The 19,927-nt window shown below is 30.6% G+C and overlaps 2 protein-coding genes across 10 annotated transcripts in view; both read left to right on the top strand.

Moving 5' to 3' along the window:
- The window catches only part of LOC122716420, a 127,211-nt gene extending 112,756 nt beyond the window's left edge, over nt 1-14,455 (top strand). For all 9 annotated transcript variants that reach the window (XM_043939470.1, XM_043939471.1, XM_043939467.1 and 6 more), the window contains 4 exons: nt 331-526; nt 9,183-9,490; nt 10,088-10,424; nt 11,323-14,455. In XM_043939470.1, coding sequence (XP_043795405.1) covers nt 331-526; nt 9,183-9,490; nt 10,088-10,424; nt 11,323-11,499 — 1,018 coding nt within the window. In that variant the 3' untranslated portion in view covers nt 11,500-14,455. The remainder of the gene's footprint in view (nt 1-330; nt 527-9,182; nt 9,491-10,087; nt 10,425-11,322) is intronic.
- A 906-nt stretch (nt 14,456-15,361) lies between these two features.
- Nucleotides 15,362-19,757, top strand: LOC122716397 (putative uncharacterized protein DDB_G0282133). Its single transcript, XM_043939422.1, has 5 exons — nt 15,362-15,692; nt 15,887-16,134; nt 16,236-16,418; nt 16,525-19,295; nt 19,384-19,757. Exons 1-5 carry the CDS (start codon nt 15,426-15,428, stop codon nt 19,572-19,574), a joined length of 3,660 nt encoding a protein of 1,219 aa, XP_043795357.1. The 5' UTR covers nt 15,362-15,425; the 3' UTR covers nt 19,575-19,757.
- The last annotated feature ends 170 nt before the right edge of the window (nt 19,758-19,927 follow it).

Raw genomic sequence — 19,927 nt, 5'->3', positions numbered from 1 at the left:
CAATGGATTCATTGGTTGCATTTCTGTGCAATACATTTCCTTGGTAAATGGATCACGCGATGGGTGAAACGAGGATCCCTTGGAATGACGTTTCGTTTATTTATTATCGATCAAGTTGACAATTAACAGAATCGAATTGGAATTTTCAAAGAATAATTATATAGTTAAACTCTGTTTCATTCCAAGTTTAATAAAAGAGAAATATCAATTCGATTACGATTACGATTATTACCTTCCGAAGGTAACTTTAAAAAAGTTGGTAAATTTGAAAATTTACTGATCCCCCTTGGGAGTCGATAATAAAGATATCGATTCGATCTCTGATTGCAGTTTTGACGAGACGTCGATGGATAGCTGTCCCTTGGCGGCGATCACCGAGACGAGGGGGAACGATTTGTCAAAGGATGGGAACGAAGTGGAGGTGACATCGTTAGAGGAAGCGAAATCGGTGATAGCGGCACTTCGGGCGAGGCAAAGGGCACAGGCGCATCAAATGCTCGCCTGGCGAAGGACATTAAAGTTGCAGGTAAGAAACTGGTATAAAATACGAATGGGATAAAATAACAGGTCAAAGTGAACTTCGTCCCGCGCACCAAGATTCTACACGGGAAGATAGAATTTACTTATACAAAAGTTCGCAAGATTTCTTAAAATGCGTTTGTAACAATTGCCAAGATTGAATTCTTTATTTCTCTCCAATTTTTTCGTATTATTACTTCAACAAATACGACACAATTGACTCGTACAAATGATTATATTTACAGAAACGTTATTTTCCAACATTTCAGATTTCCAATTGATTAATTCATTTATTTCGAGGATAAAAAATACACTTATTTTTTATTGCAAAAATAAAAACATTCGTGCAGGTAGACGAAGAACCAATTACGAATTCGTGTAATACGAGCTAACCTAACCTAACCTAACCTAACCAATGAGCCAACAATTCAGGGTAACCAGACTCGACTAAAATTTCGCATAAAATGGAGTTACGCGATATGAGGGGGAGGAGGAAAGAGGATGTATCGGCTATTTACGTTTCAATGCCTCGTTGATTAAGGCTATTATCCGGTAAAACTTTGAAAAAGGAATCTATCCCCGTTTCCGGGATAGGCCGGACGTTCACGTGACGTTCGACTATTTCGCCCCGAACGTTGCGTGACCACGGACAATCTACCTGTCCGGAGGATTCGAGGGAAAGGAATAAGAAAAGAAAAAAAGAAAATTCTACTTTGAAATTCAGCAGAGCGGCAAAATAATCGCGAGCAATCTTTTCGATTCTCCTGCTAGATGGCGCGGCAAAAATCGTGGACTTTCTGGTCGGAGAAAATCCGATTTCTGGTCCGAAAAAATCTGGAAACGGTGAAAATAAAAGTAAAAAAATAGGAAAGGAAGAGATTCGGAAAAAAATTGGAATGAAGAATCATTGCATGTATATATTAATAAAATTGGAGTCGAAGAGACACTTTAACTCTTGAGTTTAATAATAACAGTTTAAATAGAATTCATAATTTTCTGATATAATTTCAGGTATGCACACAGTTATAATTTTACAACTCGATGTTCTCTACAAGAGATCGAGGAAAAAAAAAAACAGGTATTTATCTTATCTGCTGAAATATTAATCGATCAGCGTTTATTCTGATTGTTTGATTTGAAAAATCGAGTGGCGATAAATTATCGAAAATAATGAACGGGCTGTAAAGAAAAAAAAAAAAAAAAAAAAAAAATGGGGAAATATTCGATCGAAAGAAACTGCTTCGTGGAATTCACCTTTCATACTCACCGATCTCGTTTATTTCCCCCCCTGTATCGCTTCATTCCCTCCCCATACTTGTCGGATACTTTCTTTACATCACAGTTTATTCACAGGTTTAATTATGAACGCATCGACGGGCTAATTGCTTCCCATTCGTACGCTTTCAGAAATTCCGCTTGAACGCGGGTGATTAAACGGGCCGCGGTGAATAATAAATTCTCGCGGCCAATTAATTACCATGGAGACAATACGCGGTATAATCAGACTGACCAAATCCCATTCGATCGGGATCAACAGGCGGATTAAAACAAAGATGAAAATGGAGATAGCAAACAATCGTAGCTCGCGTAATCTCGGCGAGATCCCTGTTGTTGATCAACCCTTGTTTTCCTGTTTCCGCAAAATTAATTCGTCTGACCATAGAACAGATACGAAAAATTATGCCTAATAATTATGATCTTTATTTATTTAGGATCGTTTGCACGAGCTTGGGTTAACAGAGTAATTAAAATAGATTCGTATTTTTGATTTTCGGATGTTTGGATTGGAAGAGGTATTTGAACAGGTATTTGAAATCTGAAGAATGATAATACGAACGTAGAAATAATATGTAAGAATATTTTAATATGGGATGGAGGTTGGATAGGTTGGATAGTTTATTGAAAAATTTGTTTGGAAAGAAAATAATCGATCGATCTTTGTGATATTTGAATGAATTGTGTCTTTATTTTTCATTCTATTTTTATTTGCGACGATAAATTTATACAGTTATCGTATAGTAATATGTTGATAATATATCTAACGTATCGACAATTATTTATAAGATATTGAATAATTGAACGTATATTAAAATATTAATACTTCGATCCATAATTACACAATATGAATAAATATGAACGAATACGAAATAAGTATTCGTAAATGGAATCGTTGCTCCATCATATTTCAATAATTAATTTGTAAATACGTATATCAGTAAAGAAAAAAACAAAAAAAAAAAAAAAAATTAAAAATTGCTGTTCTATTCTCACAGCACTTGGTTATTCGTCGAAATTAATTTAATATTTATTTTTTAATATTGATCGATATATGTAATATAATATATGCATGTTTCATTATATTTGCAATGCACTAGGCATGGAAACAGTTACTCAGCCATTCGTTTATCAGGCCAGGGATCCGGTCCCACGGGTGCCCGTCAAGAGAGAGTTTACTGTAATTAAATTCAAACAGGAAATTACTAGGGTGAAACTCGTAAAGCTGGATATACCCATTTAATAGCGGTACGAGTTGTCGATAATTTGTAAAACAACGGACATGTGGCACGCGACTGTCACGTTCGTTGGTCTTGACAGTCTAATAAACGGTAGAAGAAGCGTTTAATTACGATGCAATAATCCGTTATTAGACGCAACGACCCTCTCGCGTGCGGTGGATACGCGAACTCGACGAGGTTTGAACGAAACCCGACTAAGGTTGCACTCCGTACACCTGCACAACGTTATTCGTGGTCTTTACATCGCCTTCGGTTTGGCTCGTGTTTCTTCACGCTTCTGTGAATTTTTCAATCACGACCATGTGATTAATGGATGGATTGAGCGAGAAAATGAATTTTACGTCGTTATACTGCTTTATTTTTGCGTGGATATTTGCAAATTTCGCGTTTCGTTTCATTAAAACTTTGATTTTTTTATGTAAAAAAAGCGAGAAAAGATTCAGAAATTTTGTCATTAAAATCCACTCAGGAAACAGAGGAAGATGTACCATTGAAATTGCTTTTTGTTTTATCCCGATATCTCGATCCGTTTCCGAGATATAACGATTCAAAGTATCCATAGTTAATACATTACACACACACATAGATATTGTGGATAGGCCCTACTGACTTACTGACCTAAATATTTTTCCTGGAAATGCTATTTCTATGTTTTTATGGTTGGGATAGGTCAGTGAAGCAAGGTGCGAGCGAGAGGTCCGAATACGCGACAAGGATCGAGATAGTAAACGATTAAAAATTACGCTCTTCTTTACGCGACGATATCTCGGAAACCGGAAGTCGTATCGAGATGAACCAAAAATCATTTTAAAGGGGAAGGTTGCGCGCTTCTAACGAACTTTCATTCGTTGTCCGGAAGTCATTATCTTCGGAGTTATAACGGTTTAAAGTTTTCCAAATTTTAATAAAGCTTAGTCAGGTTTAAGGTAAATGAATAAAAATTACTTTTTCTTTACACGATGATATCTCGGGAACCGGAAGTCGTATTGGAATAAATGAAAAAGCATTTTAAAGGGTAAAGTTCCACGCTTCTAATGATCGTTCATTCGTTGACCGGAAGTCACTATCTTCGGAGTTATAGCGGTTCAAAGTTTTGCAAATTTTAATACGAAATCTTTTAAAATCTATATAATTTTATTCTTTGTATCCACGTTTTACGTATAAAATTCTCCCACGAAATGGACAAATGTAATTTTAAGAGGGGAAACTCTAATTTAGGATATAAAGGATTGTAGATTATCATCGTTAAAACTTGCATTTTATTTCAAAAATAAAATTTTCTGGAAAGTAGAAACTCTTGTTTAAGATCTTGAATGGTAAAAAATATCATCAACTATTTTCTCTCTCCTCTCTCTCTCTCTCTCTCTCTCTCGAACATACATCAAACTACACAATCCGAGTAAAACAGAACTCCTTCTCGTAGGTAGGCAAACGAAGCGGAAAGCGTTCCTTTGTCCACGAGTGAGTTCAAATGATTATCGCGCATGTCATATCCACGAAGGAAAACGAGAAACTCCGCGGTGTGATTGAAACCTTGAAAGGAAGGAGGGGTGTTCCTTTTCGCGCTAGCAAGAAGCGTGGAACGGAGGAGTTCGTAAGGTAGCGGCTTGAAAGAATGGACAATGCTCGCTCGCCCCCTTAACCATTTTTCCATAGAATAGCCATTTACGCGAGACAATGCGCGTGGTGTAATGGACTTGTCCTTCCCCTCTGTAAAGAAAGGGAAGAAGGGAAGGGGCAAGAAAACGGCTGGATCTATGCAAAGTGCGCCGGATACATTTTGCATCCGAAGAAAGCGATGCTTCCTCGAAGGGAACAAATCCCGCAGATTGCATCTGGCTTTCGTCAAAGCTTTATTTCGTTCCCGTGTCATCCTTTAAACACAATCGACGTAGAGGATTTTTAGAGGCAACCGACTACGAAATGTCTCGCACGTGCATGCCGTATCTTTATTTTATTTTACGTGAACTGTGTTTGCCCGTTAAAATTGCTTCTTTCGAGAGAATTTACGACACGTTTTCCGGGAAGGGGAGAGGAGGGGGGGGGGGATTTTAATCTCGGGAACGCGTGTGTGCGTATTCGGATGGATAATTTATTCAAATTGAAAAGTTTAGAGTGATTAGTAAAAGTGTTTGTACATCGTATTATAATAAATGCGTATCATTTAAATTGATCGCGTGTCTCGAACTTCGTATTATTTATTTATTTGTTTATTTATATGAGTATTTTTTATATGATATCAAAAAGAATTGGATGTGTATGAAAATAAAATGTGGAATTTGTTTACGCTTCGTTGGAAAATAAGGTATATGATGTACGAATATTTTTTTTTTTTTTTTTTATATATATCTGCTGTTTTCAATCTCGATAAGATAAACAATTTCAAATGGTTCCTGCACCACTGGTTATGATAAATTCATTTTAGGGGATGCTCTATCGGATAAATGAAAAATGGGATGATGGAAAAATATGTGATAGAATAAATAACGATTTATGAAATCTGTGCCACTAAAAAACAAATATTAATGATTGTTGAAATTTATAATCATGCGTGGTGAATTGATTATATTTATTGCTTCTACACGTTTCTTTTTCGAACAAATTCTCGTGTAACGAAGGAAATATTAATCAAAGTATGTAAAAAAAAATCTTTGTTATATGTTCAATTTAAACATTATGAATTGTTAATAATAAATTATTATTTTACATATTTTTACTAATTTTTGAAATAATTTAGAAAGACTTAAATTTTGAATTAATGTAATTAATACAATTATTTAATTTTTTAAAAATCTAGTAACTCTTAATCTCTTAATCTTTTCATCAAAATCAAAAATAAAAAAGAGTTTACTTCTCAAAACTATATCAAAAATCGATATTCCACATTTCTTGTATCTTACGTTTGCATCAACACTTTTACTTAATAATTAATTGATCAGAACGAAGATGGAACACGTTGAAAGCTAGTTGAAAACGATCGATGATCCAAAGACAGTTTCGAACGATAATGGGATTCTGAACACGATGACAACGTCAGACTGTTCTCAAGTTGCTCGAAAATTGACAAGGGTATTGGACGTTTATAATTCAAGATGGTGCTCCCGATCTCGACAAAGACAAAATGTAAAAGTTGGCGGTCGAGGAGAACTTTCTTTCTAAAATTTCTTCTTATGGAGTTTCGCGATGAAATATAAATTATAATGAAAAAGTTCAATCCCCCTTTAAAATGTCAAGATCATTATCCAAAAAGGGGAAAAAAAAAGAAAGGGAAAGATTTTTTTCACTGAAACACTCGTCCTTTAAAAACTGTATAAAGTATCAGTGATTAAAAACTTTTTACCTATCATTAAATTGTCACGGGTGTGCTCTGTTTCAACATTAATGTTACAACATCACGTGATTCGTGAAAACTTTTAGCACGGATTATTATCACCGAGTTGTGAACTTTCGTGCAGATATATAATTTTCGTATTCACGTTATACGATATAAATAAATTTGCCTTGCATAATTTTCCTGTTAATTCCATTTGCATGATACAAACAATGTTATGTTATAAACAAATATTTATAAATCGTGTTCGTGGGTAAAATTTTTAAGTTGTTATATTGGAAACTGAAGAAATTCAAGAAATGATTCATCCATAAAGAAAAAAGGGAAAGGTCCTTATACGATACTGGAGTAATATATTCCATCATGTGAACATCTTTCAAGATGTAGAAAGATCTTTTTTCAGCCGGTGACGATTTATCAGAAAAAAATTATTTTCACGTGATATCGTAATGCAAATTTTATGTTATAAGAAAATTTACCATAAATTGGGGTAACATTCGATATAGGTTTTTGGTTAAGTGGTTAAATAGATATAAAAATAAATTCAAATTCTGATTAATACAATTAATAACAAGGAATTTGAAGATTTGTTTCACTTTTTATTATAAGGAATATCACATTTTGGATATTTTGTATTTTTTCTTTATTTTGTATTATATTTCTCTAATTATATTAATTAGAAAGAGAAATTTTGCTCAATTTTTCTTTATTCATTTGGATAATCAATTTATTTTTAAACTAATCAATTTACAAAATAATTAATTATTATGATATAAGCTTTCGTGCAGTTAATTATATCTTAATTAAAAATAACATCGTAATTATGTTTCAATTAAAATCAATTCGTAACTGTCAACGTAATCTGTGCCAATGTTACGACGCATAAAACGCAATAAAATTATTGACATTTCGCGAATATAAATTCTACGTAACTCGATATTATATTTTAAATAACATGACATAATTCTACACATTGGTTATTGAATATTCAAACTTGTTTCATCCGTATAAAAATTTTTAATCTAATTATCACATGTCGATCGATACACGATTGTACATCAAACAAATTCCAACTATGGAAACGTTCAACGATATTAAATTAAACATATATTGGATTCGATATATACGCGTTTGAATTGAAGAGAAGGAGGCGCAATAAAGCGATACATTCGGAGAATATAGACCGTAATGTGGTTTGGACAAACCCTTGAGGTTACCTAATTAATTTCAAATTACGGTATCAAATCGAAGATGCGTCACAGTTAGGCCGTAAGATATATACAAGGTGTCCTCGAAATCATGATAACTACGGTTTACTATAATAACATTACGTGCAAAGATAAATCGAAAAAAAAGCTTAGATTTCAAGTGAGTAAATCATATTTGAAAATTCGATTACGAATTCAAATACAAGTGAAATTTATTATAAATTTCTTTAAATATGAACTCGATCGATAAATATTGTTATTCTATATATATATATGAAAATAAACAAAAAATATAGGGATTTGAGAGAATTAAAATTGAATAAAATTAACATAATTAAGAAATTATATAATCGCTGAATTTTTAAATTCAATTTTCTCCAAAAAATTAATTTTTAAAATGAAATTTATTCTTATATATATATTTTTTTTTTATTTCAGCATATAGAATTACCTTCTGTCGATAATTCATTCGTGTCTAATCAATTAATTAATCAATTATTTTCAAAATGTGAAATTTTTTTTTAAATTTGATTCACTTGAAAACGAGGCCTTAAATTAAAAAGTATTATTTCTTTTTTCTACTCATTTTTGCACATAGAATTATCATCGAATCGCTTGTATAATAATTTCGTGGATGGCCTGTATAATTATAGTAGCTGTACCATTTCCTATCCATAGATAAGATCTCTGAATTAATTACCACGACGGCGATCTTGGTGAAAATAAATTTTACCATTATCATCTTTCAACGATCTTCTTGAGAATCTTTTTGCATCGTGAAATTTCTTCCATTCTTTTAATATATTATCGTAAAAGTCGGAAAAACAGTGTCGTTAATCAAATATTTTCTATTCGCTAATTATCGATAATCAGTTAACATCGTAACATGATTAATTGTTACCCAATGAGCTACTCTCTTTCTCTTTCCCTCTCTCTCTCTCTCTCTCTCTCTATCTCAACTAATGCAAATCGCTGATTAATTCAACGTCGATAAAGCCACGCAGAAATGCTGCATTTAACTCGACCTCGAAACTGCGCAGATTGATATGTATACGGGATATAGCATAATAACGCGAGAACCGTTTCAAGTTGATTATACAATTAATAATACAATTTTCATATAAATACATGCTCTCGTTTATGAAATATAACGAATTATGAAAATTTTTCTATAAATTAAATCATTTGTTCAAGTGATTAAAAAATAATAATAATAATAATTCTCAATAAATTACTTTCAAAAAAAAAAGTATTTCTTCCAAGAAATACTTTTCATAGAAACAAATGATATTATAATATTTAGATTGAACATAGATTCCCTTGTAAGTTCAAATATTAGTACAAATATATTTTCACACTATTATTAAAACTCCTCTTCGTTCGGGAAGAAACTTTATTCGAAAAAATAAAATGAAAATAAAAAGTAAAATGAAGGGGAAATTATTCGAGTAAAAGCTTTTTTTTAAAAGCTCTCTTCGTTCAAAATTCTCAGATATAAAAAAGAAAACGATTGATCAAGCACATCGAGTTTCTTTACCGCCATTTTCCTACCATTCGTATAATATCACGTTGCATAATTCGTTCTAACGGATCATATAATTATTTCAGGAGGATCTCGTGGCTCGATTGACAAGGGAGAAGGCGGAACAGCTACGGACATTGTCCTCGCAGTTACTGCTCTTCGAGTCGAGGCTTTGTCGGAAGCAGAAGGAGATCGAGGCTAGTCTGGCGCAAAGGGAGTCCATTATTCTCAGACAACAGAGGGTGATTCGTCAACTGCAGAGCAGATTGGCGGAAAGAAGCACCGGTACAAGGGATTCGCCACCTTGCGACGCCCTCGATAGATTGGATAGCCTTGGAGATAGTGACAGTGCTGTCGTTCTCGAGGAGGCGGCGGATGACCTAGCACCGCCAAGGTGCGTACGATCTAATTGATTGGGCCAATTTTTAATAATAGACCAATTATTTAATGAAACATAATAATGCCACTTCTATGATTACAACAAAAAGCTTAGAATACAAAAATCAATGTTTCCGAATCTAGATATTTTAGAGTCAAAATTAAACTATCTATTTCTATTTGATTGATTTTTTCCTGCAAGAAGTAGATATTTTAAAAATTTGGATTTTGAAGTTTTTAGTATATAGAAACGGAGTGGATGGGTAATGAAAAATTATCCTAAATTAAATCTCTAAAATAGAAATTGAATTGTTATTGATCGAATAAAAATCGCCTAGAATTTCCTAAGCCTCAAGAGAACTAAAAAATATTCCGTGGAATTTTAACATTTCCAACCCTTCGAACCGCGAAATATCTGAGAACATATCTGTGAATCAATGGTGAAGATTGAAAAGTTAGGAGAAGTTAAAAAACTTTCTGAATCCTCGAACCTGAAATTCAAGGTTTTGCTCCATCCGAAAATACTTGAAAACCACGTTTCCCCCCTCCCTCCCTCCCTCCCTCCCCCTAAGATTGAAAAGTTGGGTCGAAAATTATCGGAAGTTACTCGCAGGTTCCGCTCGAACATCACCGACGTTACGGTGATTCGATCGGTCTCAGACGCTGTCGAGCCATCGAGCAAATACTCGTCGATGCGACGATGCAACGGGTTCCTTAGGAGACCGGAAATTTTAGAGACCGTTTACTCGGTTGAAGAAGATGGCGACAGCGAGAACAATCAGGACCCGTCCGAGTCAACCGAAAATTCCGAGTGCGAGGAGAGACGGGCAAAAAATTTGGGAAACGGGAAGGGCAGACTTCAGGATTTGTATGGCAGTTTTGAGAGACTTGCTCAAGAGGCGGATTCTCCGCCGAGCGAAAGGCCGAGGGACGAAAGTCAGCAGGCGCAGGTAAGGAGGCTCTTTTTAGCCCGAGATGAACAGGCTACAATCTTTTCTACCTAACCATCCTTCTTTAAACCTTCCCCTCGTGTTGGTTTATTTGCGTACGAGTAATAAGCGTCACAGTTCTCAACTTCATTTCTTCAGAATCTCACTTGAGTTGAGACTCCGTAAACGTAAATCTCGGAGATTAATGTCGGCACGATATTATTTTGCGTGGAATTTTTTATTTTATTGGATGTTTAGAGTTTTCTTGTACGTATGCAAAATGCGTCTATGTATTGTAGATGTGTATATATATATATATATATATATATATGATATAGGATATATAGATTATATTATGTATGTAATTTTGAATGGAAGAAGATTTGAAAATAGATGGAAAGAAAATTATATTGTATTGTATTTTATATTGTAAGTATTGTTTTTATATATTCATTTTAATAATTTTATAATGTAAAAGTTTGAGGGAAAATATCACAATTGATGATAATAAAAATAATAATTAAAATTATTTAATTAGAAAAGATATTACAACTTACACTGCTTCAATAAAAGTAATTTTATATAAACATCCTTTTTAATAAAAGAAATACAACTTTGAATTTTTTTCATTCTATCCTGCAACAATGCAAATTATTAATTTATTGGAAAATATATATATAACGTATCAAATACATATTTATCAAATATACCTCCAATCATTTTATTATTTCTATTAACTGCTCATTTTTGATTAATGATCTACTTTATACGTGACAAAACTGATCAATTCTGCTAATAAAGAAAGAATTCTCTCGAGAATTGAAATTGATCAGTTTGTGTTTCAAATGGTTCACGCGTGAAACAGCAGACAAAACACCAGAGGATAGTTTTCAACCCTTGAATCTCGTTTTTCTTTCAGGTCACGTACAACAGGGTAATGAGCAATCACAGATCAGTCACAAAGCCAAAAGACGTAAAGTACAAGAGGATAAACAAGGCGAAATCGAAAAGCTTGGAAGAATTGAGGGGACGGTTGAGAAATTGGGTGGAAAAAGGGAACAAAATCGCTATATCGCTGGATCAATCTTACGCCTGAATCTTTTAACTCCCTTTGAAAGTATATTTTAAAAAAATTTTTTAAAAACGGCGATCCAATTGGTCGATTACGTTCTTCACTGTCATTCGTGCGCAAATGAAACAACCAATCAATCGCCGTTCTATATTTACATTGAAATTCTCATCGCTCCATGTGATATTTACTGTAGTGTTTCGAAAATTAAATTAGAAATCTTAACGCTGTTGCGCGTCGACAATTTTAACACTTGTGATATATATATAAATGATTTTATGATAATGAAACACAAAGTTATCTAGTTGATAATTATCATCGCGATTATGAAATGATAAGAAGATTCGCAGAATGGAGAAGGAAATGGGACAAGATAATCGAGAATATTTGCTATTTCGTACGTAAATTTGAGAAAAATCTTGCCGAGATTGCTCTCTCTTTCTTTCTCTTTTCTCTCTCTTTCTCTTTCTCTCTCTCTCTTCTTCGTGTCTTCCCTTTCGCATAAATTTTAAATTATATTTTCACGAACTCGCGTTGCCAAATTGTATGGCGTACAATATCCAATCTTTATACGGTTGAATCTCGGTAATTCGAATTTCAACATGGAGGTAAAATCTTTCAATTGTAAAGATTTTATTTTATCCAAGTTTTCGAGTAAAAAAACATTCGACAAATAAAGATTGGACAAAAAACAAAACAGTATCGAATGATCGATTATTGAAAAGTTGTGACAACGCAATCACGAGTTGTAGAGAGAAATTTAATAATAAAAGTTTCGCTTTTACAAATAAATTTCTACTTGCAGGGGCTGCACTTTTCTGAATTCGAGTTATACAGAGATAAAATAATCATAACCTTCAATTCATATGAAATTTATATTTCTACTTACAAAAGACTTTCACAGACTAGTTTCACAGAGGAGAGAATGAAATTATAGTCTCATGGATATCTTTGAGCCGTAGAGATTCGAATTATCAAGGTTCGATTGTACGATAAAATACAAGATTTTTTTCCACAACACCGTAATTTACGAATTATTCTTCCGACAAGAAACGTCGATAAATGTGCATCTGTATAACCGAGTGAACTTTCTCATTGTACTATTTTTTCTTCCCGATAAGAGGTCGCGACACGCATTCGCCAATCCACGTCGATGACACAGATTTCTATCTTTAAATAGATCCCTTTCGTCAATTACGACCATTGTGCTATCGATTATCGACCGATGTAATGTTTAATCGAAATCGAGAAAATGTCGGACGTTCTTTCAAAGGGAAGACCTTGTGTGCGTGCATATTTTATCGAATTGGCCTCAGCTCAATTTTTTACACGTTCTATAAAAATTGATTAAGTATCATTCTTCGTACTATCGCTCTTTTATAATACAATATTGCTTGTCTTGTCATTATTCCCTATTTATATATATACACACATCGCTTATACGCAGAAACGATAAACAGAAAACATCACACAATGCTTTCGATGCATCAAATGCAAAACGATATTCTCGAACATCTTACGACAGACGATATTTGTTATGATGTTCAACGAACATTCTATCACTTTATTCAGTATCGATGAATGTGCCACTCTAACCTATTTTTTCTATTAAGATTTTGTTGCGCGAATTCGCTCGCTGATTCTATCACCAGGTTAATTAGAATAATCGATATTTTATATCATAATGAAGATAACAGAGACGATATCATAACAGAGATGTTGTAATTCGAGTTAGAAAATTGTTACTGAAAAGTGCTGAACGCGTGAAAGAATCATGGTACTCAAAGATATATCGATCAATATTTTTAACTCGATGACTATGTTATTCTATTACTGCAATTGTTTTGATTAGCCTGGTGCATGGATTTCTTTAGATAATCTTAAAGATTATCTAATCTAATCGACAGAAGATAATCAATATCTATATAAATATGTATACGTGATGCATTTGCAAAGGTCTAATGCAGCACGGGTTATTTTTCGAGATTTACGAATAATCTTTTCAGCTATTAGAAATATATTCGTGAAACGAGTTATTCCGTAGCATAATATTTTTCGATCGTTCTTTATACTGTGAACCAGCGACAAACTCGACACTTTATTTATTTATCGATCATGTATGCGGCGGTCGTCTAACCTTTCTATACCTTATTCTATCGAAGTAAGAGAAACTATTCTTGCGGGTACCTGTGTAATATTAAAAAAAAAAAAAAAAAAAAAAAAAAAAAAAAAAAAAAAAAAAAAAAAAAAAAATACATAAAAAACGTTTTCTATTTTCGCGTTCTGTTCGAGATCAATTTATATATATTATATCTGACGTTCTCGAATGGAAGGAATAAAGAATATAAGAAAACTATCGACAATCCCTAATTTTGAGAAAAAAAAAGAAAATATATTCTATTAGAAAAGAATATACAGAGACAGTTCTTTTGTAAATAAAATGAGATAAAATATATATATTATATTATCATATGTAATATCTTAACGTTAAGTTAAGGCTCTTCGAAATTCTGCAAGATTTATTATGTAGATAGCCATGTTAACAAGAATAATAAATTTTAACGATAGAGAATCAAGTTTTATGTTCCTGCAAGCTGCATAACAGCTACCGCGAGATCTCGTGCATAATATATTTGCGCGCTTATAAATATATATACCATATAAATATATAAATATATAAAAATATACTTAAGTCTATTACTAATAAAGAAATCAGAATGAGAAATCAGAATGATGTTAACAGATTGGCGTTAAATTTATTGGTCATATTGGTTAACAAATGTTCCAATATACATGTAAACAATTATGGACACAAAATGATTAGAAATGGTATATAAAGAAAATTGACTGTCATCTTAATTTATGTAAACGATGTAACGTATATACCATCGCTTTTTTAGAAAATTAGTGAATTGCTACCAATATTAATAATTATCGTATTATTTTAATTAATTATTAAATCTTAAATAAATTATAATGTCAATTTAATGTGTAAATCATTTTCCTTTTTGTATTTTAAACAAGATTATATATTCTATTATTCTATATTATATAAATTTTATAGGAAATTTAAGAATTAAAAGAAATTTAAAAATTTATTTAATTATTAATATTAAAAATTATCAATTATTTATAGAATTAATAAATTTATAAATTAATAATATTAAAAAATATAATAGAATAATTAAAACTAAAACATTGATTTGAAATTTATTTATAGTTATTTTTTATCATACGAGTTATCAATATATAACATTTTTATCTACCGCGATATTTATATAATGAAAAGCTTCATTTTTATGCCGTTAGAGTCGCATCGACCGGATGTCGAAATGCACATTCGACATTTTCAATACACGTGAATGTCAAGAATAAACAAATAAAAAACAATAAAGTATTTTTTTCAAATTTATTCAACTAATTTCATTTTTTAATGATGAAATTTAAAAAAAAAAAAAAAAAACAATGAAAATTGGGGAAATTAAGAAATTACAATTATTTTGAAAAAAAATTTCTTTTATCAAAATAAAAAATAAATAGAAGACAAGTAACTTTAAAAATTTTTTTAATTTAATAAGACTTTTTTCATAACTGATTTTATCACTTTAAAAAAATAAACTGAATATAATTTTTATAATGATACTAAATTCTACGAGTACAGAATGCTTTGATTTTTTTTTATGATTAATTTATGATTTTATATTTTTTTCATATTTTTTCTTTTTTTAATTCCATGATGAATTGAAAGTAAAGTTTAATTTATTCTGAATATTTTTTATTTCAGTATTGGCGCCTTTTAAATAATTCTAACCAATCAAATATCTATTTTTAGGATAGATAAACCGCCTTCAAAACAAAACAATATGGCTGACAGTACGCACAACGGAAAGTGAACTGGGATGCATTAATAAAATTTGATAGTGATAAAATTGCCATTGATTTTCGTTATTGACATGATCATTGTACTATTTCACGTTCTTTATTTTTTTAGCAAGTTTGTATATCAAAATTACGGAAATAAAAAGCAAAAAACCATAAACGATGATACGATTAACACGGATATACAATTCAAGATTTCTGAAAGAGATTATAAAATGATAGATCCATCTGCACCTCAGGAATTTGAAGAAAAATCTATTAAATTTTTTCCACCAGCATATTTACAAAGATACATTGCTGTAGCTGATGTAATTGATAAATATCATGGGAAATTACGCAAGGTATAATGCTTTTTTATTTTATATTATAAATGCATAGATTTTTTTTATAAAATATATATTCGGTTTATATTAGTTAATGATTATTAAATAAATTTACTCTTTTTATTAATAAATTTTATTATTAAATTATTTTTTATCAAATTAATTTTGTCTTCTAATGATAAAATAATTGTATTCTTTCTTTTTGTTTATAGATTGTTGATTTTGGATGTGCAGAACTTGATTTTTTGGTTTACCTAAAAAATAGAGCTGGTATAGAAGAAATATTATGTGTGGATGTTGATAGATCACTTTTAGAAGCTTCTAAAAGTAAAGGTGCTCCCTTAGTATCTGAATATTTGCATACAAGGACTACACCTCTTGTAGTTGAAATATGTGAGGGTAGTGTTATTCACAATGACAAGAAATTAGAAAATACTGATGCTGTGATCTGCATAGAATTGTGGGTTATTATTAAACATAGTTAATTATTTTTAAGTATAATGTTTTTAATAGAGAAGTCTCATTATTTTCATGATGATAATAAATATTTTGATACTTCAGGATTGAACATTTACATTCAGATATCTTGTTGGACGTACCTTATAATATTTTTGGATATATTAAACCAAAATTGGCAGTAATAACAACGCCAAATGCAGATTTTAATGTACTATTTCCAAATTTTTCTGGGTTCAGACATCCTGATCATAAATTCGAATGGACTAGAGAACAATTTCAAAATTGGTAAAAATATATAATTTTCTTTTTAATTGAAATTAATTGTAATCTAGTTTTATTATATAATATATAATATACAATATGATATATTAATATATATTTACATTAATAGGGCTGATAATATTGTTTTAAGATATCCTGACTATTCTGTAACTTTTGATGGAATTTGTAAAGGTCCAGAAGGTTCAGAACATCTAGGATGTTGTACTCAAATGGCTGTTTTTCATCGTATTAGTGAAAAAGAATTTTGTAATATTGGTATTGAAAATTTATTTAAAACTATAGTTAAATATGAATATCCATTTCGAATAGATAATCGTTCAGATGAGGAAAAAATTCTTGATGAAGCTGCATATTATATTAGATATCTATCTTATCAAAATGAAGATATGGAGGAAGAAGTTCCATTAAATGTATTAATAAATATGTTAAAGTCATTTCATATTTCTACAAATACATTGCAAACAATTTTAGAAGATGGTGGTTGGACAATTGAAAATCATGAATCTGGACCAGTTGTACTAGTACCACCAATTTCAACATTTTCTGATGATAGTGCAGTATTAAGCGAAATAGCGCAATTTAATGACCATTCTGATCTTTATTCAGATGAAGACTGGCCTAGAGAAGCTGGACCACCTATAAATTGTAATAGATTTTTGAGACAAGAATCTTCAGATATATGGAGCAATGAAAATTGGAATGAGGAAAGTATTGTTATTCCACAAAATAATTCTATTCCTAATAACAATACCTATCTCTTTGATGAAGAAAATGTTTTATTAAATAACGAATCTGAAACGACAAGAAATACCGAAATTTTTGAAAGAGAAAATGAAATTAGCGATGAAGAAAATTTAAATGCAATATCTAACATAGATAATTTTAACAACTCGTTTTATAATGCCAATCCACGTTTAAATGAATTACGTTTAAATGAATCAACAGAATTACCTAATTCTTTAACAAGTTCTTTAACAAAATTTGAAGATGTGAAAGAAGACTCATTTTTTTATATAGTATCAGATGCACAGAATGATCCCACGTCAAGTACAGCACAAAAACTCAATCGTACATTAGATATTCCGGTATATATGTCCGTTTCGCGAGCATCTACTTCACCCGAACCATATCTTTTACACGCTATCAAAATGGATTTAAAAAACGATAGTATGTATAATCAAAGTATGAGTAATCATTGGATGTTAAATAATTCTTTTGAACAGGTAAATATGTCAATAGATGCACAAGACACAAATAATATCAAACACAACAAATCATTAGAATATAATTGTGATGATCATTTGCATAATAAATATTTAAATACATCATATAAAGAAAATGAAGATTCTGATATTGAATACAATATAGATAATAACACAAATACAAGTACAAATTATTTTAACCAAAGTGAAGTGCAAAATGATAGATACAATAGTAAGATCTCAAAAAGTAATTCTAAACTAGAAGATGAATCAAACAATGTAGTTGTTACTAGTAATGCTTTAATAGAAAATCGACCACAATTTACAAGTTCACCAAAAATTGAGATTAAAATGAATAACATGAAAAAAAAGCAAAGATCTCTTGATTATGATGAACAAAAAAATGATTCTAGTTCAAATATTACACAGAAATCTCAATTAACTAATGATAGTAGTAATAATTTATCAGAGAATAATAAAATACTTTCACAAAGTAATAAAAATATAAATATATTTACTATGTCAGATAGTTATTCAAATGCATTAAAAGAAAACTATAATAAAGATACATCTCTTATGCATCAAATTGATGAAAAAATAAAAAATAAAAACCAGTTAACAAATAATTCTAATCAAAATATATTTATTGATAGTGATGCATTGACAATAGCTTCTACATTAAATAACGATATACAAATAACAGAAGAATTACTTGAAACAAATTTTATGAGTAATAACAATAGTAAAAAAAGGACATCTTTATCATTAAATTCTATAGCACTTGATCAAAATAAGTGGCCAGATTCTTGTATTACAGAAAATATAGTAAAAGAACAAAAAGAGCTTCCTATACTAAATACAAATAACATACAATCAATAAATTGTGATACAAAGTTTTCATTAAAAAATCAATTAATGATTAAATCTGAGTCGCAAATAGATATTTATAACAATGATGGAAGGACTGAATTACATAATGATCATGACTTAAAAAATATTAAAAATGTAAATAATACTGAAGTATCTTCTAATCATGCCAAAGATATTACTAGTTTAGAAAATATTCCTTTAGTATCTACTCTTCATATTGAAGATGAAAGAAGCATTCAATTTATATCAGTATTAAAAAGTGAAGAACAATCTGAATGTAATGTAAAAAATCTCGAATCAAAATATAAGAATATAAATATCGTGGAAGTAATAGAAAACATTGAATTAAAATCTTCTTCTCCAGAAATTGTAGAAACACCTCCAAAAAGTTGGTCTCCTGAAATAATAGATTCCGGATATCCAAATTCCGCTTCTGCTCAAGATATGACACCAGAATATGATTTACCAAGTATTGCGCAAGATCATATATCCGAATCCGAATCGGCAAGTATAGCAGAAGCACCAGAAGTCGGAATGCTTGAAGTGATTGAAGTTGAAAATGGTGATCTTGCAAATAATAATAGAGATGATGAAGGCAATAATATGATAGCTGCAGAATTAAATGATTTGGAAGATTTGCAACCCTTAATTGAAGTACTTGAAAATGATATTGAAAACGAGAATGATATTTATGCTGTAGAGAATGATTTTCCTATATGGTTATTAAGAATACTTAATATGGCTAATCCAATTGATGTTGAAATACACATGAGAGATAGAGAATTAAGATTTGCAAACAGAATAGCAGGTAATTATTTGTTTGTATTCATATTTTTGTATTATATTTCCAATATAAATAAAAATGAATTGATATGTAATGACTTTTATGTAAATAGATGATGATGCAAGATACATAAATATAGAACGCGATGAAGGTTTTGACAGTACTTCAGAAGAAAATAGTGATTTAGAAAATAATGAAATGAGAGATAATATAAATGAAAATGCGCTAAATATTGAAAATGATAATGAAAATGCTTCTAACAGCGATAGTGGAAGTGAACAATGGATTACAGGTGACACGTGATACCATTGAAATAAATGTAAATGATTTGACATATCACAATATGCTTAAAAGTCTGAAGATATTTATAATTTTGAAGGTAATTATTTTTGAATATTCTTATCTTATTATAAGTTTTTTTTTTTTAATAATTAATAAGCTAGTTTTGGGATATGTTTATAAATGTAAACTAATATGTGGATATTCTGAAGTATTATAAAATCATAAAAAATTTTCAATGAGTTTTTCAAAAAAAAAAAAAAAAAATACCTTTTTTTTTGTAAATAAAAAATGAATTTTTTTTTAATTTAGTTTTTCTTATTCTACTATTTTTTTTATAAGATGATCGTGTTTTCATCCCATATTAAAGAGTTAAT

The sequence above is a fragment of the Apis laboriosa genome, unplaced genomic scaffold, assembly GCF_014066325.1.
Source record: "Apis laboriosa isolate Shangri-la unplaced genomic scaffold, ASM1406632v1 scaffold45_cov149, whole genome shotgun sequence".
NCBI classification, from domain to species: domain Eukaryota; kingdom Metazoa; phylum Arthropoda; class Insecta; order Hymenoptera; family Apidae; genus Apis; species Apis laboriosa.
This window is presented reverse-complemented; position numbering and strand designations above follow the sequence as displayed.